Source organism: Anomaloglossus baeobatrachus, chromosome 2, assembly GCF_048569485.1.
Source record: "Anomaloglossus baeobatrachus isolate aAnoBae1 chromosome 2, aAnoBae1.hap1, whole genome shotgun sequence".
NCBI lineage: Eukaryota > Metazoa > Chordata > Amphibia > Anura > Aromobatidae > Anomaloglossus > Anomaloglossus baeobatrachus.
The window spans coordinates 424,483,625-424,506,691 of record NC_134354.1 but is presented as its reverse complement, the minus strand read 5'-3'; the positions used below and the strand labels follow the sequence as shown (position 1 = coordinate 424,506,691).

Sequence of the window (23,067 nt, the reverse complement as noted above, 5' to 3'; positions counted from 1 at the left end):
GATTTGTCTTGTCTCCACTCTGTGATGGGAGGAGTATGTTGTGAGGGACGAAGGAGTTGAGAGGAAAAGGAGAAGGAAAGAAGAAAAAAGCTATTAAGAGTGAAATTTGCAATTGTCCATGCAGTAATTTGTATGGATATGATAAATTATTGTATATATTTGTCTCTCCTGCCTTTAGCTCTTCCCTAGTATAATATATATCCTTGTCCCCCTGCAAGAGTATTCCCATATTTATGTGTAGGTTCACAATTACAATTGACATCATTGCTTGATGTTATCTCTGATGTTTGATTCATATGTGTCATCTACTGTGGGGCAATATTTGATGGGATGATTTCTGTATATGTAGTATCGTGGGATCTGATATTTGGTTACATGAAGCTGTAAATATTTCCCACTATTGCCTAATTTTTATTTGCCCTCTTTGTTGCCCTTTTCTGTAATGGCCGCGGCTGTGGAGCGCGTGCGCGCTGGGACTCTAGGCACGCTCGCGCCAGCCGGCTTCCGTACGGAGTGACGCGCGCGCTCTGTGTGACGACACAGGAAGTGCGCGCGCTGTTTCCGGGAATGCCCTATGACGCGGCTCACTGCCGGAAGTCCCACCCCGCACGCGTCCAATCGCGGCTCGGCCATAGGATGGGAGCGGTATATTTAAGCGCGGGTACATCATGCCATGTCACACCACGGCCCCCCGAAGAAGATATCGAAACGTGCGCGTCGGGGCACGTTTTGCTCGGGTTCCATCCCCTTATCATGGGTGAGTGCAGTACAGGGACATATTAGATTTAGGTGTATTTGAGGTCTGTCACCTGTTTTGACATGTTTTATGCCTGGTTCATGGTCTGACTCTGTGGTCATATGATTGTCTACTGTTGTTATCCTTGTGTGTGCCTACTAATTTTAGGGTGCACACTTGGATACATCGGAGAGTGTATTGTTTCTACTGTCCGGAGTCTCCCTTAGACCATGTCCCCCTTTTGTTACTATCTTGTTATACTGCCCCCCTGACGGGATATGGATCCTTGGTCTGTTATGCTTCAGTGACATCTCCTGTCGAACCTGATCTGTATGTAATATGTCTGTTTATGTCTTTATGTCACTTTTTGCTACTTATATGAATTTAATAAATATTTGCTATATTTTTGCAAAAAGTAGTGATTGATATCTCGCATCTTTTGCTGGTCTGTAGGATGACCTTGACTACCCGTTCCCTTGTCCTCTCATTTATATATTGATTCTTAGGGTGTAGTCTGTATGTAATGCAATTCATGTCACATCTTGCCCATACTCTCGTAATATATGCTTCATTTCTGTGTTTTTTCACAGCTGTTTCTAGTGGGCAGATGGACTCAGGAGCACGTGAACGTTCATGGCTCCAAAAAATTGACCAGGTTTTTAAGGAGAGTCCTGTTGTTGGTTTTAAATCAGACACTGAGGCAACTAATTTATTAATTAGTAAATTGAAATCCCTATTAAACCAAAAGACTAGAGTCTGGTGGAATAAAACCTTTATGGAGCGTTACGTGGAGAAAGGTCTTATCCCTCGGGGATTACGCATTCAACTTTGCCCCTCTTTTATGGTTGAGGAGGCAACTTTTAAGGAAAAGTGGGAAGCGGCATCGAATTCGTGCTCTGTCACATATATGAATCTACTTATAGAGCATAATACGAATACTTTGAGTGAATTAGAGACTGAGATCAATCTGATTTATGAGAAACTCACGTCGGCTTTATCTAGTGAGAGAATGTCTTCATTGAACATGGATTTGGAGAGAGATTTCGCCAAGTGGGAGAAGGAGATAATTGGTGTTAAGACTAAAAAGTACCAAAGAGATGCATCTGATTACAGTAGCGGTTATGTGTATAGGTGGAGACACAATCGTCCCCCTAAGAAACGAGGCACACGTTCCCGCTCCGGCTCTTTCTCCTCAATTTCTTCAACAGAAGATGCGCAGCCGATGGGAAATAAAGCTAACAAATTCCTTGAGAGGTTCCAGTTACCAGTTAGAATGGAAAATTCGGGGGGAAGAGGCCCCAATCAGAAAAGGAAATTGACCCCTCCACAATCACTTGACAAAAAGAGTAAAAATGACCTTCAGGTGATTAATTTATCTAATATCTCTTTGAGTAAAGATCAGGTGGAGGTTCTTAAATTGGGGCTGTCCTTCTCTCCCGATTCTAACTTTGATTCTTTCACAGTGATTAAAGACCTTCACTTGTTTTCAAGGAAGTTAGTTCTCCACAAGCTGCACTCTCGAAGCAATACTGACCCTCAACAGTTTTCACCAAGAGAATTGGAGGCAATTGCTACGTTGGAGGAATTGGAGGAGGAATCCATGGGTACTCTTACAGGTAAATTTCCACCTAAGGTGTACCCTAAATCAACCACGTTCCCCCCGGTGGTCCTTTGCCCGCAGGTGGAGATTTTTAACAAACTAGTGATGGAAGATCTGAAAAAACTTGATAGATCAAGTCACCATCACAACCTCTCCATTAAACAGAGAAATGCTCTGAGTGAGTTGAGATCAATGGAAGGGATTGTAATCAAACCTGCGGACAAAGGCGGGAACGTGGTTATATGGCCGGCTCAGATGTACGAACGTGAAGCCTTTAAACAGCTTAAGGTTCAGGAAGCATACACACCATTGTCTTATAACCCCACCGGTGAGTTCTTGGTTGAACTGGTTGGCATTCTGGATAGGGCCCTGTCCAAAGGAATTATTACCAAGAAGGTATATGAGGGTCTCCACACAAAATTTCCGGTTACTCCAACCTTTTATCTGCTGCCCAAGATACATAAGAACCCACGCTGTCCCCCAGGACGTCCTATTGTCTCTGGCATAGGAGGGCTATGCGACCCAATTTGCAAATTCATAGAATATTATCTACATCCATTGGTTGAAACGCTCCCCTCCTATGTCAGAGACACCTCAGACGTCCTGAGGCGAATTGACGGATTGTATTTGGATCATGGTTCTATCTTGGTAGCAGCGGATGTGGAGTCCCTCTACTCCTGTATCCAGCACAAAGATGGGCTTTTGGCAGCCAAGTTCTTTTTGCGAATGAGTCGCTGGGAGATACCGATGCAGGATCTGGTCCTTGAGCTCCTGGAGTTCATCCTGACACGAAACTTTTTTCTTTTCAAGGATCGGTTCTTCCTCCAGATGCGGGGCACTGCAATGGGCGCGGCGTGCGCGCCGTCGTACGCAAATCTCTTTCTCGGCTATTGGGAGAGGGAGATTTTCGGCGACGGCGCCTACGCCGCTTCCCATTTGCAGTGCTGGCTTAGATACATCGATGACGTGCTCATCATCTGGGGGGGAACCGACCTTGAATTATCATCTTTTATGTTTGCGTTAAATTCGAATGATCGTAATGTCAGGATGACCTTCAGGAGTAGTTCGGAGACCATGGACTTTTTGGATGTTAGTATCTCAATCCAGCCAGATAGGTCTGTTCATACCGACGTATTCCGTAAGGAGACGTCGGTGAACAGCCTATTACATGCATCATCCTCCCACCTTCCCTCGACCATCAGGGCAATTCCTGTGGGGCAGTTTCTAAGGATTAAGAGGATATGTTCGTCCAATCAGTCCTTTGATACACAGGCTAAGGATCTTTCCCAGCGATTCATAAATAGAGGATACAGTGCACGGAATATCAAACGAGCACATTCTAGGGCCTTGGCCACTTCCAGACACCAACTGTTATCAACATCTAATAAGAATGAGTCCGCAATTGGACCAATACGTTTTATATCTACCTTTAACAACCAGTGGGGGGAGATAAGACGTATTTTGGACAAACACTGGCCAGTACTAAAAACAGAACCGACGTTGGCGAGCGCTCTCCCCGATCACCCCCTGATGACAGCAAGGAGGGGTAAGAATTTGCGTGACATCTTGGTACACAGTCACTATGTGCATCAAGATGTCCTCCCCTTTAATATCGGGAAACCAAGATGGGGATGCTTCCCCTGTGGTTCGTGTGTGGCCTGTAAGAACATTGATAGGGCCTCCTCGTTTACATCGGCGGATGGTGCGAGAGAGTTCACGATCAGGCAGTACATCTCCTGCAGCACGGACCACGTAATTTATCTGGCAAAATGCGGATGCAATTTGCTATATGTTGGTTTAACAACTAGACAGTTGCGTGTACGTACACGTGAACATGTCAGAGATATTGTAGCGGCGAGAGATGTTGAGGATCTGAGCTCTCTTCGCACCATCCCCCGACACTTTAAGACGCATCATGATTGCAATCCTGCGTCTTTTAGGGTGAGGGCGATTGACAGATTACGTTTGGGTTCGAGAGGCGGCAATTACCAGCAGGCATTGTCGCGTCTCGAATGCAGATGGATTGTCATCTTGGGCACCATGACACCTGGGGGACTCAATGAGAAGTTGTCCTTTGCTCCATTTTTATGATGTCTTGCTTCAGTCTGGTGACTTCTACCCCACTCAGTCTTGGTTTATTCAGGTTGACTTGCAAAATGTATATGTATATTCATATATATATATTTTTTAGTAATTTGCCTCAGTGTCTTGTTTTTAATACCTTTTTTACTGATGTTGGTGTGTTTTCTATTGTTGTTTCGTCCCTATCTATAGGTTCTACTCGTTGCGCTTGAATTTTTACCGTCTCCCTGTTTTTCTGTTGATGAGACATTAATATACATCTTTTTACTATAAGAGATATCATCCTCAAGTTATATGGAGAATACTCACATCTACGGATCCGGGCTGTGTACCGGCGATTTGTCTTGTCTCCACTCTTTCTGTGATGGGAGGAGTATGTTGTGAGGGACGAAGGAGTTGAGAGGAAAAGGAGAAGGAAAGAAGAAAAAAGCTATTAAGAGTGAAATTTGCAATTGTCCATGCAGTAATTTGTATGGATATGATAAATTATTGTATATATTTGTCTCTCCTGCCTTTAGCTCTTCCCTAGTATAATATATATCCTTGTCCCCCTGCAAGAGTATTCCCATATTTATGTGTAGGTTCACAATTACAATTGACATCATTGCTTGATGTTATCTCTGATGTTTGATTCATATGTGTCATCTACTGTGGGGCAATATTTGATGGGATGATTTCTGTATATGTAGTATCGTGGGATCTGATATTTGGTTACATGAAGCTGTAAATATTTCCCACTATTGCCTAATTTTTATTTGCCCTCTTTGTTGCCCTTTTCTGTAATGGCCGCGGCTGTGGAGCGCGTGCGCGCTGGGACTCTAGGCACGCTCGCGCCAGCCGGCTTCCGTACGGAGTGACGCGCGCGCTCTGTGTGACGACACAGGAAGTGCGCGCGCTGTTTCCGGGAATGCCCTATGACGCGGCTCACTGCCGGAAGTCCCACCCCGCACGCGTCCAATCGCGGCTCGGCCATAGGATGGGAGCGGTATATTTAAGCGCGGGTACATCATGCCATGTCACACCACGGCCCCCCGAAGAAGATATCGAAACGTGCGCGTCGGGGCACGTTTTGCTCGGGTTCCATCCCCTTATCATGGGTGAGTGCAGTACAGGGACATATTAGATTTAGGTGTATTTGAGGTCTGTCACCTGTTTTGACATGTTTTATGCCTGGTTCATGGTCTGACTCTGTGGTCATATGATTGTCTACTGTTGTTATCCTTGTGTGTGCCTACTAATTTTAGGGTGCACACTTGGATACATCGGAGAGTGTATTGTTTCTACTGTCCGGAGTCTCCCTTAGACCATGTCCCCCTTTTGTTACTATCTTGTTATACTGCCCCCCTGACGGGATATGGATCCTTGGTCTGTTATGCTTCAGTGACATCTCCTGTCGAACCTGATCTGTATGTAATAATGTCTGTTTATGTCTTTATGTCACTTTTTGCTACTTATATGAATTTAATAAATATTTGCTATATTTTTGCAAAAAGTAGTGATTGATATCTCGCATCTTTTGCTGGTCTGTAGGATGACCTTGACTACCCGTTCCCTTGTCCTCTCATTTATATATTGATTCTTAGGGTGTAGTCTGTATGTAATGCAATTCATGTCACATCTTGCCCATACTCTCGTAATATATTGTCAGGTTAGAGCAGGCATCACAATGTGGATATGTGCTCGGTTCAGGCAGCACGAGCTTACATGCAGTGCATATTGCGTACAGCCTTGCAGCCTTGCTCCTTGTGTGAGACATGCTGCTGAAGTGGGGGCTCTGAGCCAGGATGACCCCCAGAGATTATATAAGCAGGTCCACAACCGGAGGTTGTGGCTTACCAGACAGTTTGTGTGCCCTCCAGATCCCACAGCCCGGACCCCCAGACAGATTAGCAGGGATGCTGCAGCCAGCACCGATCGGGAGAACGCTGATAAAATGGCGCCGGAGCGAGGAGAGGGGGCGGGACCTACTCTGAGAGCGGGATCTGGAGGGCCAAGGAGATTTACAGGGGAGGGGATATTTACTCAGAGGAGTGTCCCTCCCCTGTGCCGAACGGCCACTGGGCGGAGCCGCACTGTCCCTCTGCATGATTGACATGCAAGGGCAGTGGAATCGAAACTAGGCCTCAGGCGAAGCCGGGGCCTAAATTTAAGCGATGCGGCCGGCGCGCAGGCTCCATCGGCGCGGTTCTCAGGTGACAACCAGAGAACCGGCCGGAAATGTCAGAACAGTTACACAGCACACTCTCCCCAACAATAAAATACAAGGGACCCCCCGAACATAAACGTCTCAGATACTTAGCTTGTGAGACGCAGGGTTTCAAGTCCCTGGGGATGAGTGCTCCATCCAGCAGGATCCTGAAGGGCTGCGGATGGAGACCGGCCTCCTGCAAAGCAGGGAGAACCGTGCTGGCTCCCACTTCAAGCCAGAGCCCGAGGGATGGTGAAGGAGCGCGGCATGTAAGGCTCCAGCCCTGGAATCAACCTTAACAACACAGTGGGGTGAGAAGGGACATGCCGGGAGTCCAGGCTTGGACCCGCTTTTCTTCAAAAACTTTCCAAAATGAAAAATCAGATGAGAATGCATGTGTGGATGTATGCCTCCTGAACACAAAGCAATGAACTGGCTAGATTTGGTTATCCAGGGGGTGTATATGCTCAGAGGGAGGAGCTACACTTTTTTTAGTGTAGTACTTTGTGTGGCCTCCGGAGGCAGAAGTTATACACTTAATGTCTGGGTCTCCCATAGGAACGATAAAGAAAGGTGTTTACGGCAGGGCTGTGGAGTCAGTAAGCCAAATCTCCGACTCAGACTCCTCAATTTCCCCGAATCCCTCAAACATGGCTCATATTTAAGTGATAAAACTGTAGTAAAATAGTAACATGCACAGTCAGTATTAATGAACATAAAAACAAATGGTAAGGTTTTAATATTAGAGAGTGTAGGTACTATCCCAACTGGGTACACCTTGGCGTTGGTGGGATAGCTTTATGCTTTTTTTGATCAAAAACAGTGTTTACTAAGTACCCTATGTTTATATGCACTATGCTTTTATTTAGTTACAGCAGGGTATGTTTTCACAATTTTTCCCTTGGTTTCTCTTTGTCTAATGGCCAGTGTGAACATGAGCTCAGAAGCTCCATGTATACCATCTTATACTCCGGCTCACTTTTTTGTTTTTATGTAGTTTTTTGTATTCAGTACAAATGGGGTGTGGCCCTCCCTCTTGGTGAGCTGGACATTTCATTCTGTGAATCCCCCTGACTGTGTGTGTCCTGTTGGGACCCGGTCGCTCTCAGCCCTTAGCCACATTGAGGCCTATTTTAGACTCATGGTAAGGTTTTAATATTAGAGAGTGTAGGTACTATCCCAACTGGGTACACCTTGGCGTTGGTGGGATAGCTTTATGCTTTTTTTGATCAAAAACAGTGTTTACTAAGTACCCTATGTTTATATGCACTATGCTTTTATTTAGTTACAGCAGGGTATGTTTTCACAATTTTTCCCTTGGTTTCTCTTAGTATTAATGAACAGTTGAACTCTTCTTTAAGAGCAAGTGAAAAATTTTGCTAAAATGTTTGCTATGGTAATGGAATCTTTTCCCTGAGGCAATGCTTTGCCTGCTCCATGTCGTCCAAATACTTTTAAAAATTCCTCATTTGATGAGGCTGAACATACAGCAGCAGTAGCACTGGATAACAATTCCTCATCTGATGAGGCTGAAGATATAGGAGAAAGACTATCTGATTTACAGCAAAGCGGTCTAGGAGGAGTATTTCCACATACGGTAATATATCAAGTGTATTTCAGTTTTGTACCAAACCCTCCCAAAACTGAAGTACATATGAATATTAATACAAGGGAAGGTTTTAAATACACAAAAGAGGCGGAAATATTGAAAATAAAATGCCCACCTGGGCGTGAATGAGGTGTACTTTATTTAAAAAAAAAAAAAAACACAGCTAGTCATAACAAAAAATAACAAAAACTTGATAGCATATAGTCATTACTGCTGTGCTGTGTGTGTTATATCGTGTACTGCCTGAGGCTGAAGATATGGCAGAAGGATCTCTGGATGAACCAATTCGTCATCTGAAGAGGAGGAAGATATGGAGCAGTACCCATGGATGACCCAATTCCTCTTGCTTTTGGCCGTCCTATTGCTGCTCATCCTAACCACTCCCTGTCACAGCTTTTTCCTTCAGCAAGCTGTTGATCATCCAGGGATCTACGATGACTTGGGTCCACATAAGCAGCTGCCAGAAGAATTTTATGTTCTAATAGCAGTGTCTCTCGCAGTTTTATTGAAACAGCAATACCATCTACGATTAAACCTCCTTTTTGGGACAGAACCCTTGACGTGGGTTTCGCCTCACTCATCATCCAAGTTGCTCTGCAAAATCTTGCGCATGTGCAGACAGAGTCATTCCGACTCATGCAGGCGCAGTTCGCTCTGCCCTATCGCGGGCACAGATGAAAATATAGGTACGCTTGCGCGAGCCGGTGACGTCTTTGTGCACGCGTGAGAATTAGGTTGGGTACGGGGGATGACGCAGGTAACGTCATCCACATCGCCGGACATAATCTTGCGCCTACTCTAGTGTTTTACCATGGGAATACATGAAAGTTACCCCTGAATATTGTGAAATATTTCCTTTATTCTGCAATGCATGTAAACTGTTACTGATAATGTATTCAAAATAGGCAGAATAAAAAAACTCACGTTCCTGGTTGATATCCGCCAGGAAAATGCTGCCATTTCTGTAGTGCTCTTCATTCAGAGGGTCATGCCAATACTCTGCCTGGACCAAACTGAAAAAAGATACATTACATTTTTATTTTTCCTCCTACAAAATGATCAAGTATAGCTGATGATTGGCAACAGCAGTCATATGTATGGCATCTCTGCAGCAGTAAATACTGGTGGGGATCAAAGGCCGTGTCCTGTTCTGAGACCAGTAAGATTACCTTTTTCAGAAAGTGCAGTGGCCTGATATACAGCATGAACAGGAAAGCTCTATAGATGTCATTCTTAGAAGCTGCAGATCACCTCCCACAGAAGTGACTAGGAGCTGAGCCGAAATACCCAAGGAATGCACTCTACTCTGCAAGGAGCTTTGCTTTACCGACTCAGTTCACTACAGTGCTGGCCAAAGAAGGGAATTTTGTTTACTTACCGTAAATTCCTTTTCTTCTAGCTCCAATTGGGAGACCCAGACAGTGGGTGTATAGCTACTGCCCTCTGGAGGCCGCACAAAGAACTACACTTAAAAGTGTAAGGCCCCTCCCCTTCTGGCTATACACCCTCCCGTAGGAGTACAGATTCCTCAGTTTTAGTACCAAAGCAAGAAGGAGGAAAGCCAATAACAGTTTCAAAAACAAATTCAATCCGATAACACGATCGGAGAACTTAAGAAACAACATGAACAACATGTGCACCCGAAAAACGAAACCCTAAGAACAAATAGGGCGGGTGCTGGGTCTCCCAATTGGAGCTAGAAGAAAAGGAATTTACGGTAAGTAAACAAAATTCCCTTCTTCTTTTTCGCTCCTAATTGGGAGACCCAGACAGTGGGACGTCCAAAAGCAGTCCCTGGGTGGGTAAAAAGATACCACATGAACGGGCTGTCAGACAGCCTCTTCCTACAGGTGGGCCACCGCCGCCTGAAGGACCTGTCTACCTAGGCTGGCATCTGCCGAAGCGTAGGTATGCACTTGATAGTGTTTGGTAAACGTGTGCAGACTCGACCAGGTAGCCGCTTGGCACACTTGCTGAGCCGTAGCCTGATGCCGCAATGCCCAGGACGCACCCACGGCTCTGGTAGAATGGGCCTTCAGTCCAGATGGAATCGGAAGCCCAGCAGAACGGTATGTGTGAAGAATTGGTTCCTTGATCCACCGCGCCAGGGTGGATTTGGAAGCTTGCGATCCCTTATGCTGACCAGCGACTAGGACAAAGAGCGCATCAGAACGGCGTAGAGCCGCCGTGCGAGAAATGTAAATCCTGAGTGCTCTCACCAGGTCCAACAGATGTAAACCCTTTTCAAATTGGTGAACTGGATGCGGACACAAAGATGGTAAAGTGATATCCTGATTGAGATGAAAGGAAGAAACCACCTTGGGAGAAAACTCTGGAATTGGACGCAGTACTACCTTGTCTTGGTGAAACACCAGGAAGGGAGATTTGCAAGATAACGCCGCTAGCTCGGACACTCTTCGAAGAGACGTGACCGCCACAAGAAAAACTACCTTTTGTGAAAGCCGAGAAAGGGGAACCTCTTTCAAAGGCTCGAAAGGCGGCTTCTGGAGAGCAATGAGAACCTTGTTCAGATCCCAGGGTTCCAATGGCCGTCTGTAAGGAGGAACGATATGACAAACTCCTTGGAGAAACGTGCGTACTCTAGAAAGCTGTGCCAAGCGCTTCTGAAAGAATACGGATAGCGCGGAGACTTGACCCTTAAGAGATCTAAGCGACAAACCTTTTTCCAACCCAGACTGCAGGAAGGAAAGAAAAATTGGCAATGCAAATGGCCAGGGAGAAAACCCTTGAGCCAAGCACCACGCTAAGAATATCTTCCACGTTCTGTGATAGATCTTAGCTGAAGATGGTTTTCTAGCCTGTCTCATTGTGGCAACAACTTCATGAGATAAACCTGAGGCCGCTAGGATCCAGGACTCAATGGCCACACAGTCAGGTTCAGGGCCGCAGAATTCAGATGGAAAAACGGCCCTTGAGACAGCAAATCTGGACGGTCTGGTAGTGTCCACGGTTGGCCTACCGTGAGATGCCACAGATCCGGGTACCACGACCTTCTTGGCCAATCTGGAGCGACGAGTATGGCTCGATGGCAGTCGGACCTGATTTTCCGGAGAACTCTGGGTAACAATGCTAGAGGTGGGAACACATAGGGGAGTCGGAATTGCGACCAATCCTGAACCAAGGCGTCTGCCGCCAGTGCTCGGTGATCGTGAGACCGTGCCATGAAAACTGGGACCTTGTTGTTGTGCCGTGACGCCATCAGATCGACGTCCGGCGTCCCCCAGCGGCAACAGATCTGCTGAAACACGTCCGGGTGAAGGGACCATTCTCCTGCGTCCATGCCCTGGCGACTGAGAAAGTCTGCTTCCCAGTTTTCCACGCCTGGGATGTGAACTGCGGATATGGTGGACGCTCTGCTTTCCACCCACGTCAAAATCCGTTGGACTTCTTGAAAAGCTTGGCGACTGCGTGTTCCCCCTTGGTGGTTGATGTACGCCACCGCCGTGGAATTGTCCGACTGAATCCGAATCTGCTTGCCTTCCAGCCATTGTTGGAAGGCTCGCAGGGCAAGATAGATTGCTCTGATTTCCAGAACATTGATCTGCAGGGTGGACTCTTCCAGAGTCCACATCCCCTGAGCCCTGTGGTGGAGATACACCGCTCCCCACCCTGATAGGCTCGCATCCGTCGTGACCACTGCCCAGGACGGGGGAAGGAACGACCTTCCCTGTGACAATGAGGTGGGGAGAAGCCACCAACGCAGAGAGTCCTTGGCAGTCTGAGAGAGGGAGACAGTCCTGTCGAGGGACGTCGATTTCCCGTCCCATTGGCGTAGAATGTCCCATTGTAGAGGGCGCAGATGAAACTGCGCGAACGGGACTGCCTCCATTGCTGCTACCATCTTTCCTAGGAAATGCATGAGGCGCCTCAGTGAGTGCGACTGGCTCTGAAGGAGAGATTGCACTCCAGTCCGTAGCGAGCACTGCTTGTCCAGTGGAAGCTTCACTATCGCTGAGAGAGTATGAAACTCCGTGCCAAGATAAGTCAGAGATTGGGTCGGGGTTAGATGAGACTTTGGAAAGTTGATAATCCACCCGAAACTCTGGAGAGTGTCTAGTGCCACCTTCAGACTGTGTTGGCATGCCTCTTGAGAGGGTGCCTTTATAAGCAGGTCGTCTAGATACGGGATGACCGAGTGACCCTGCGAGTGCAGAACAGCTACTACTGCTGCCATGACCTTGGTGAAGACCCGGGGGGCTGTTGCCAGACCGAAAGGTAACGCTACGAACTGCAGGTGTTCGTCGTGTATGACGAAGCGTAGGAAACGCTGATGCTCTGGTGCGATCGGCACGTGGAGATACGCATCTTTGATATCTATTGATGCTAGAAAATCTCCTTGAGACATTGAAGCTATGACGGAGCGTAGGGATTCCATCCGGAACCTCCTGACTTTTACGTGTCTGTTGAGCAACTTTAGATCCAGGACGGGCCGATACGATCCGTCCTTTTTTGGGACCACAAACAGATTGGAGTAAAAACCGTGACCTTGTTCCTGAAGAGGGACGGAGGTCACCACTCCTTCCGCCTTTAGAGCGGCCACCGCCTGCAACAGAGCATCGGCTCGGTCTGGTGGTGGAGAAGTTCTGAAGAAACGAGTTGGCGGACGAGAACTGAACTCTATCCTGTACCCGTGAGACAGAATATCCCTCACCCAACGGTCTTTGACGTGTGACAGCCAGATGTCGCCAAAGTGGGAAAGCCTCCCACCGACCGCGGGTGTGGGAATCGGAGACCGCAAGTCAGGAGGACGCCGTCTTGGCAACGGTTCCTCCGGCTGTCCTTTTTGGGCGTGACTGAGACCTCCAAGAATCTGAGCGTCTCTGGTCTTTTTGAGTCTTTTTTGACGAGGCGAATTGGGACCTGCCCGGTCCTCGAAAGGACCGATAACCAGACTGACCCTTCCTCTGTTGGGGTCTGTTTTGTCTGTGTTGCGGTAAGGATGAGTCCTTACCCTTGGAGTGTTTGATGATTTCATCCAAACGCTCTCCAAACAATCGGTCACGAGAAAAAGGCAAATTGGTTAAGCACTTCTTGGAATGAGAATCTGCTTTCCAATGTCTCAACCACAGGGCCCTACGCAAAACAACGGAGTTGGCTGACGCCACTGCCGTGCGGCTTGTAGCGTCAAGAACAGCATTAATCGCGTACGACGCGAATGCCGCCATTTGCGAGGTCAATGGTGCTACCTGCGGGGCAAATGCACGTGTGACGGAGTCAACTCGCGCAAGCCCGGCTGAGATAGCTTGGAGTGCCCATACGGCTGCAAAAGAAGGCGCTAATGACGCTCCAATCGCTTCATAGATGGATTTCAGCCAGAGCTCCATCTGCCTGTCAGTGGCATCTTTAAGTGCCGCTCCATCTTCAACTGCAACCAAGGATCTAGCTGCAAGCCTGGAAATTGGAGGATCCACTTTTGGACACTGGGTCCAACCCTTGACCACCTCAGGGGGAAAAGGATAGCGTGTATCTTTAAGCCGTTTAGGAAAACGCCTTTCAGGATAAGCGTGGGGTTTCTGGATTGCGTCTCTAAAGTCAGCGTGGTCCAGAAAAGTGCTTAAAGTACGCTTAGGGTATCTGAAATGGATTCTCTCGTGCTGCGAAGCTGACTCCTCTACAAGAGGAGCTGGTGGGGAAATATTTAACATCTTATTGATGTTAAATATAAGATCATTAACTATGGCGTCACCATCTGGTGTATCTAGATTGAGAGCGGTCCCAGGATCAGAATCCTGATCAGTTACGTCCGCCTCATCACCCATAGATTCATCTCGCTGGGATCCTGACCATTGAGATGAATGTGAAGGCCCGTCATAGCGAGCCCGCTTAGGCTGCCCGGGGCCATCGTCCGAGTCAGAGTCTTCACCCTGAGGTGTATATGCCCGTCCCGGAGCTTGGAGCTGAGGGGGACCAGGGGGCAATGATTGCACAGTGTCCGTGGCCTGAAGTACAGGCCTAGCTCGCAATGTGTCAAGAATTTGTGACATAGTGAGAGACATTCTGTCAGCAAAAGCTGCAAACTCAGTTCCTGTCACCTGGACAGCATTCACAGGTGGTACACCCTGGGTCACGTCCAGCAGAGGTCCCGACTGTGCAAGCGCCGCAGGGGCCGAGCACTGCACACAATGGGGGTCCGTGGAGCCTGCCGGTAGAAAAGTCCCACATGCGGTGCAGGAAGCATATAATGTCTGTGCCTTGGCACCCTTGCGTTTTACGGACGACATGCTGCTGGCTCTCTGCAATGTGAGAGAGTCTATAGCCAAAGGGCGACCAGCGCTATGCAATACAAAGTATTTGTAGAAACAAAATACTAAGAATACTACTGGCACAAGAGGGGGTGAGCCCTGAGGGCTGCTTACCGCCCGCTGAATAGCGGGTAAGAGGCTGCAGAATTCCTTGTCTGGGTCTCCCCGGCTCCCCTCTGCAGCTCAGCGTGTCAGCAGGAATGGCTGCCGGCGTCTGTGGAGAGGGGCGGTCCGTGGGAGTTCCCAAACAAAAGTGCGGGAAACAGTGTCCCCTCTGTGCCGATTGTGAGGGCTGGAGTATGTAAAAACGACTCCAGCCCTCAGCGCTGATGCACTGGCCAGCGTCCCGCCCCTCTCCTGACTGGCAGGTCTGGGGGCGGGAACGAACGGAAGCAGGCCGCAAAAGCCGGGGACTCGAGTTATCAGCGCGGCCGCCGTAAAAGCGCGGGCCGCGCTGAAGTCCCCGGCGCACCACAAGTGCCAGCCGCGCCGCAGTCCCAGCGGCCGGCATGACCGATTCCTAGACGTGGCCAGCGTCCCGCCCCTCTCCTGACTGGCAGGTCCGGGGGCGGGAACGAACGGAAGCAGGCCGCAAAAGCCGGGGACTCGAGTTATCAGCGCGGCCGCCGTAAAAGCGCGGGCCGCGCTGAAGTCCCCGGCGCACCACAAGTGCCAGCCGCGCCGCAGTCCCAGCGGCCGGCGCGACCGATTCCTAGAAGTGTGCCTGCTTCAGCGAAGCTGAATGAGGCCATGGCACAAGCGCCGTAGCGCTGATGTCCCCCGGCGCACTACAACACCCAGCATGCTGCGGTGTGAGCGCCAAATGCACGGGGACACAGAGTACCTTGAGGAAGCAGGGCCATGTCCCTGATGTACTCCGCTCCATCCAGCATCTTCTCCAGGGGCTGTAGATGGAGCACGGTCTCAGTGCCTGGAGACCAGTAAATCCCACTTCACCCAGAGCCCTGTAAAAAGGGATGGGGAAGGAATCAGCATGTGGGCTCCTGCCGCCGTACCCGCAATGGGTACCTCAACCTTACAAACACCTCCGACATACAGTGGGGTGAGAAGGGAGCATGCTGGGAGCCCTGTATGGGCCCTCTTTTCTTCCATCCGACATAGTCAGCAGCTGCTGCTGACTAAAAACAATGGAGCTATGCGTGCGTGTCTGACCTCCTTGCGCACAAAGCTAAAACTGAGGAATCTGTACTCCTACGGGAGGGTGTATAGCCAGAAGGGGAGGGGCCTTACACTTTTAAGTGTAGTTCTTTGTGCGGCCTCCAGAGGGCAGTAGCTATACACCCACTGTCTGGGTCTCCCAATTAGGAGCGAAAAAGAAAGTATTGGCACCCCTGCAATTCTGTCAGATAATACTCAGTTCACTATATAAATACAGCAAAATAGACAACACGCCTCATGTTTCCACGCTAAAAACATTATTCAATTGTAAAAAGTTACCCCATCAGTATGTACTCACATATCAATATGAAACCTACAATGTTGGTACAAAATACCTACATATAATGGAATGACCACCCACCAATAATAAAAAAAAAATATAAATTTTATTAGATAAAGGGAATTTTGTTTACTTACCGTAAATTCCTTTTCTTCTAGCTCCAATTGGGAGACCCAGACAATTGGGTGTATAGGCTATGCCTCCGGAGGCCGCACAAAGTATTACACTAAAAGTGTAAAGCCCCTCCCCTTCTGCCTATACACCCCCCGTGCTCCCACGGGCTCCTCAGTTTTGGTGCAAAAGCAAGAAGGAGGAAAAAAATTATAAACTGGTTTAAAGTAAATTCAATCCGAAGGAATATCGGAGAACTGAAACCATTCAACATGAACATGTGTACACAAAAAAAACAGGGGCGGGTGCTGGGTATCCCAATTGGAGCTAGAAGAAAAGGAATTTACGGTAAGTAAACAAAATTCCCTTCTTCTTTGTCGCTCCATTGGGAGACCCAGACAATTGGGACGTCCAAAAGCAGTCCCTGGGTGGGTAAATAATACCTCATAATAGAGCCGTAACGGCTCCGTCCTACAGGTGGGCAACCGCCGCCTGAAGGACTCGCCTACCTAGGCTGGCATCCGCCGAAGCATAGGTATGCACCTGATAGTGTTTCGTGAAAGTGTGCAGGCTCGACCAGGTAGCCGCCTGACACCTGCTGAGCCGTAGCCTGGTGCCTCAAAGCCCAGGACGCACCCACGGCTCTGGTAGAATGGGCCTTCAGCCCTGAGGGAACCGGAAGCCCAGCAGAACGGTAAGCTTCGAGAATTGGTTCCTTGATCCACCGAGCCAGGGTTGATTTGGAAGCCTGTGACCCTTTACGCTGGCCAGCGACAAGGACAAAGAGTGCATCCGAGCGGCGCAGGGGCGCCGTACGAGAAATGTAGAGTCTGAGTGCTCTCACCAGATCTAACAAGTGCAAATCCTTTTCACATTGGTGAATTGGATGAGGGCAAAAAGAGGGTAAGGAGATATCCTGATTGAGATGAAAAGGGGATACCACCTTAGTTAGAAATTCCGGAACCGGACGCAGAACCACCTTGTCCTGGTGAAACACCAGGAAAGGGGCTTTGCATGACAATGCTGCTAGCTCAGACACTCTCCGAAGTGAAGTGACTGCTACTAGGAAAACCACTTTCTGCGAAAGGCGTGCGAGAGAAATATCCCTCATTGGCTCGAACGGTGGTTTCTAAAGAACCATCAGCACCCTGTTCAGATCCCAGGGTTCCAACGGACGTTTGTAAGGAGGGACGATGTGACAAACCCCCTGCAGGAACGTGCGTACCTGTGGAAGTCTGGCCAAGCGCTTCTGAAAAAACACAGAGAGCGCAGAGACTTGTCCCTTAAGGGAGCCAAGCGACAAACCCTTTTCCAATCCGGACTGAAGAAAGGACAGAAAAGTGGGCAAGGCAAATGGCCAGGGAGAAAAACCCTGATCAGAGCACCATAACAGGAATATTTTCCACGTCCTGTGTAGATCATGGCGGACGTTGGTTTCCTAGCCTGTCTCATAGTGGCAATGACCTCTTGAGATAATCCTGAAGACGCTAAGATCCAGGACTCAATGGCCACACAGTCAGGTTGAGGGCCGCAGAATTCAGATGGAAAAACGGCCCTTGAGACAGCAAGTCTGGTCGGTCTGGTAGTGCCCACGGTTGGCCGACCGTGAGATGCCACACATCCGGGTACCACGACCTCCTCGGCCAGTCTGGAGCGACGAGGATGGCGCGGCGGCAGTCGGCCCTGATCTTGCGTAACACTCTGGGCAACAGTGCCAGCGGAGGAAACACATAAGGGAGTTGAAACTGCGACCAATCCTGAACTAAGGCGTCTGCCGCGAGAGCTCTGTGATCGTGAGAACGTGCCATGAATGCCGTGACCTTGTTGTTGTGCCGGGACGCCATTAGGTCGACGTCCGGCATCCCCCAGCGGCAACAGATCTCCTGAAACACGTCCGGGTGAAAGGACCATTCCCCTGCGTCCATGCCCTGGCGACTGAGAAAATCTGCTTCCCAGTTTTCCACGCCCGGGATGTGAACTGCGGAGATGGTGGAGGCCGTGGCTTCCACCCACATCAAAATCCGCCGGACTTCCTGGAAGGCTTGCCGACTGCGTGTTCCTCCTTGGTGGTTGATGTAAGCCACCGCTGTGGAGTTGTCCGACTGAATTCGGATCTGCTTGCCTTCCAGCCACTGCTGGAACGCTTTTAGGGCTAGATACACTGCCCTGATCTCCAGAACATTGATCTGAAGTGAGGACTCCTGCCGAGTCCACGTACCCTGAGCCCTGTGGTGGAGAAAAACTGCTCCCCACCCTGACAGACTCGCGTCCGTCGTGACCACCGCCCAGGATGGGGGTAGGAAGGATTTCCCCTTCGATAATGAAGTGGGATGAAGCCACCACCGAAGGGAAGCTTTGGTTGCCTGAGAGAGGGAGACGTTCCTGTCGAGGGACGTCGGCTTCCTGTCCCATTTGCGTAGGATGTCCCATTGAAGAGGACGCAGGTGAAACTGCGCGAAAGGGACTGCCTCCATTGCTGCCACCATCTTCCCCAGGAAGTGCATGAGGCGCCTCAAGGGGTGTGACTGACCTTGAAGGAGAGATTGCACCCCCGTCTGTAGTGAACGCTGCTTGGTCAGCGGAAGCTTCACTATCGCTGAGAGGGTATGAAACTCCATGCCAAGATATGTCAGCGATTGGGCCGGTGTCAGATTTGACTTTGGAAAATTGATGATCCAACCGAAACTCTGGAGAGTCTCCAGAGTAGCGGTGAAGCTGTGCTGGCATGCCTCTTGAGAAGGAGCCTTGACCAGCAGATCGTCTAAGTAAGGGATCACCGAGTGACCCTGAGAGTGGAGGACCGCAACTACTGCAGCCATGACCTTGGTGAAAACCCGTGGGGCTGTCGCCAGGCCGAACGGCAGTGCCACGAACTGAAGGTGTTCGTCTCCTATGGCGAAGCGCAGGAAGCGCTGATGCTCTGGAGCAATCGGTACGTGGAGATAAGCATCTTTGATATCGATCGATGCAAGGAAATCTCCTTGGGACATTGAGGCGATGACGGAGCGGAGGGATTCCATCCGGAACCGCCTGGCCTTTACGTGTTTGTTGAGCAGTTTTAGGTCCAGGACAGGACGGAAAGACCCGTCCTACTTTGGAACCACAAACAGGTTGGAGTAAAAACCGTGACCCTGTTGCTGAAGAGGAACAGGGACCACCACTCCTTCTGTCTTCAGAGTGCCCAGCGCCTGCAGAAGAGCATCAGCTCGCTCGGGAGGCGGAGATGTTCTGAAAAATCGAGTCGGAGGACGAGAGCTGAACTCTATCCTGTAACCGTGAGACAGAATGTCTCTCACCCAACGGTCTTTTACCTGTGGCAGCCAAATGTCGGAAAAGCGGGAGAGCCTGCCACCGACCGAGGATGCGGTGTGAGGAGGCCGTAAGTCATGAGGAAGCCGCCTTCGTAGCGGCACCTCCGGCGGTCTTTTTAGGGCGTGATTTAGACCGCCATGGATCGGAGTTCCTCTGATCCTTCTGAGGCCTTTTGTACGAGGAGAATTGGGACCTGCCCGCACCCCGAAAGGACCGAAACCTCGACTGTCCCCTCCTCTGTTGGGGTAATTTTGGTTTGGCCTGGGGTAAGGATGTTTCCTTTCCCTTGGATTGTTTGATGATTTCATCCAGCCTCTCACCAAACAAACGGTCGCCAGAAAATGGCAAACCGGTTAAGCACTTTTTGGAAGCCGAATCTGCCTTCCATTCCCGTAGCCACAAGGCCCTGCGTATTGCCACCGAATTGTCGGCTGCAACCGCCGTACGGCTCGCAGAGTCCAGGACAGCATTAATAGCGTAGGACGCAAATGCCGACGTTTGAGAAGTTATGGACGCCACTTGCGGCGCAGACGTACGTGTGAGTGCGTCAATTTGCGCTTGACCCGCTGCAATAGCTTGGAGTGCCCATACGGCTGCGAATGCTGGAGCAAAAGACGCGCCGATAGCTTCATAGATGGATTTCAACCAGAGCTCCATCTGTCTGTCAGTGGCATCCTTGAGCGAAGCCCCATCTTCAACTGCAACTATGGATCTAGCCGCCAGTCTGGAGATTGGAGGATCCACCTTGGGACACCGAGTCCAGCCCTTGACCACGTCAGGGGGGAAGGGATAACGTGTATCCTTAAGGCGCTTGGAAAAACGCTTATCTGGACAAACTCGGTGTTTCTGGACTGCCTCTCTGAAGTCAGAGTGATCCAGAAACATACTCGTTGTACGCTTGGGGAACCTGAAACGGAATTTCTCCTGCTGAGAGGCTGACTCCTCCACTGGAGGAGCCGAAGGAGAAATATACAACATTTGATGTATGGACGCGATAAGATCATTCACTATGGCGTCACCATCAGGAGTATCAAGGTTGAGAGCGGCCTCAGGATCAGAATCCTGATCAGCTACCTCCGCTTCATCATACAGAGAGTCCTCCCTCTGAGACCCTGAACAATGTGATGAGGTCGAGGGGATTTCCCAGCGAGCTCGCTTAGGCGGTCTGGGGCTGCGGTCCGTGTCAGAGACCTCACCCTGGGATCTATGAGACACCCCGGGGGAACATTGTTGTTCCAACTGAGGGGAACCAGGGGGCAATGATTCCACAGTGCCCATGGTCTGAGATACCGGTCTGGACTGCAAAGCTTCTAGAATCTTAGCCATAGTCTCAGAAAGTCTGTCAGTAAAAACTGCAAACTCCGTCCCTGTCACCTGGACAGTGTTAGCTGGTGGTTCCCCCTGGGCCCCCCTTAGCAGAGGCTCCGGCTGAGCAAGTGCCACAGGGGCCGAGCAGTGCACACAATGAGGGTCAGTGGAACCTGCCGATAGCGAGGTCGTACATGCGGCGCAGGCAGCATAGAAAGCCTGTGTTTTGGCACCCCTGCCTCTTGTGGGCGCCATGCTGTTGTCTCCCCTGAGCAACACAATAGGGTATATAGCCAGAAATCAACCGTGCACCATACAGTGTAAAGTATAGCCTATAAACATATAATCTATAATTACACTTCTGCACAAGTGGGGCCAGCACCTCAGGTGCTGCTTACCGCCCGCTTAAAGCGGTTGTGTGGCCACCAGAATCCCTGCCTGGGTCCCCCAGAGCTTGTCTCCCCTCTGCAGCGTCAGAGGAGCTGACAGGAATGGCTGCCGGCGTCCTGAGGAGAGGAGGGAGCCGTGGGCGTGACCCAGAAAGTGCGGGAACTGGTGCCCCACTGTGCACAGTGAGGGGGGTGGAGTATGCAAAGCATGCTCCAGCCCTCAGTGCTGCCGTCCTGTACAGCGTCCCGCCCTTCCCCTGACTGGCAGGGCTGGGGGCGGGAAGAAAAAGAGACTAGGCCGCAAAAGCCGGGGACTCGAGTTATAAGCACGGCCGCCGTATAAGCGCGGTCGGCGCGGAAGTCCCCGGCGCACTAACAGTCCCAGCCGCGCCGCAGTGATAACAATGGCAGCGGCGGTCAGCGCGGCAGTCCCATACACTAACACACTCAGCGACGCTGCAGTGTGTAATGGCACAAACGCGGTCAGCGCCGCGGTCCCCGGTGCACTAGCACACCCAGCAATGCTGGAGTGTTGCTGTGCACGGTCCCCACGGGGACACAGATTACCTCAAAGTAGCAGGGCCATGTCCCTGAACGATACTCAGCTCCTATCCAGCAGAGTCCTCAGGAGCTGTGGATGGAGCACGGTCTCAATGCCTGAAGACCGATTAGGATCCCACTTCACCCAGAGCCCTAAGGGGGATGGGGAAGGAAAACAGCATGTGGGCTCCAGCCTCCGTACCCGCAATGGATACCTCAACCTTAACAACACCGCCGACAAGAGTGGGGTGAGAAGGGAGCATGCTGGGGGCCCTGTTAAGGGCCCTCTTTTCTTCCATCCGACATAGTCAGCAGCTGCTGCTGACTAAGCTGTGGAGCTTGCGTGCATGTCTGCCTCCTTCGCACAAAGCAAAAAACTGAGGAGCCCGTGGGAGCACGGGGGGTGTATAGGCAGAAGGGGAGGGGCTTTACACTTTTAGTGTAATACTTTGTGCGGCCTCCGGAGGCATAGCCTATACACCCAATTGTCTGGGTCTCCCAATGGAGCGACAAAGAAAATTAAAAAACATCAGTAATAAAACAACAAGCCAGCAAGGGGAGATTAAAGGCAACATGTCGCCAGTTTTTTGGCCTATAAGCTGTGGCCAACACCACCAGGCTCTTATATACAGCATGTTAGAATGCCGTATATAAGAACCCAGGCCGCTGTGTAGAACATAAAAAAACCCACTTTATAATACTCACCTAAACCGGTCACTGCAATGGAGGTGGCTCAGACGGGCGTCTTCATCCTCTAGTGCCAGAGCCGCCTCTTTCGGTCATCTTCATCTTCTTTTTGAAGCCGCGGTGAATGACGTGTCTACGTCATACACACTCGCCGGTCCAAAGCATGTGCACTACAATACTTTGATCTGCCCTGCACAGGGCAGATCAAAGTGCGCCTGCTCAGGACCTGAATGCCGGCGAGTGTGTATGACGTCGGACGCGTCATGCATGCCGGCTTCAGAATATGGAGGACAAAGATGGCCAAAAGAGCAGGCGCTGGCACCAGACAACGGAGACACCCATCCGACCAGTCTGCACCAGAGCGACCTCCTAGGTAAGTATTATAAGGTGTTTTTTATGTTCTACACAGCGGCCTGGGCTCTTATATACAGCATGTTATATTGTGCAAATACAACTTTGTCAGTTTTTAAATAACTGATGTCTGCTGGATCCGGGGTTTTTTTGGCTTTTTTTTTAAAACATGGGAATCTATAGAGAACGGATCCGTTAATGGATTGCTGTTTAGTCATCCGTTATTCTTGCATTTGTAACGCATCCATCATTTTTCTTACAGGATCTGTTACAATTAGAGATAAATAACAATTAGAGATAAATAGCAATCTGTTAGGCTGCTTTCACACATCCGTGCGGCTAAATATGCCGCTTCCGGTTTTTGCCGGATGTGGCATATTTAGCCCATGCGGCTGCCGGATGGAACGTTGCCTGTCACGTTTTTTTGTGTGG

General features: G+C 49.8%; 2 protein-coding genes across 3 annotated transcripts in view; one reads left to right on the top strand and one right to left on the bottom strand.

The window, feature by feature from the left end:
- The window catches only part of PPT1 (palmitoyl-protein thioesterase 1), a 100,934-nt gene that overhangs the window by 31,072 nt on the left and 46,795 nt on the right, over positions 1-23,067 (bottom strand). The window contains exons 6-7 of one of the 2 annotated variants that reach the window (XM_075336210.1): positions 9,140-9,228; positions 4,728-4,777 (exon numbers count right to left, since the gene is read on the bottom strand). In XM_075336210.1, coding sequence (XP_075192325.1) covers positions 4,728-4,777; positions 9,140-9,228 — 139 coding nt within the window. Of the gene's footprint in view, positions 1-4,727; positions 4,778-9,137; positions 9,229-23,067 lie in introns of both variants that reach the window. The other variant, XM_075336211.1, reaches the window with a different exon arrangement.
- LOC142291577 (uncharacterized) lies at positions 1,718-5,827 on the top strand. The gene is made up of 2 exons (XM_075336212.1): positions 1,718-2,352; positions 4,611-5,827. Exons 1-2 carry the CDS (start codon positions 1,746-1,748, stop codon positions 4,628-4,630), a joined length of 627 nt encoding a protein of 208 aa, XP_075192327.1. The 5' UTR covers positions 1,718-1,745; the 3' UTR covers positions 4,631-5,827.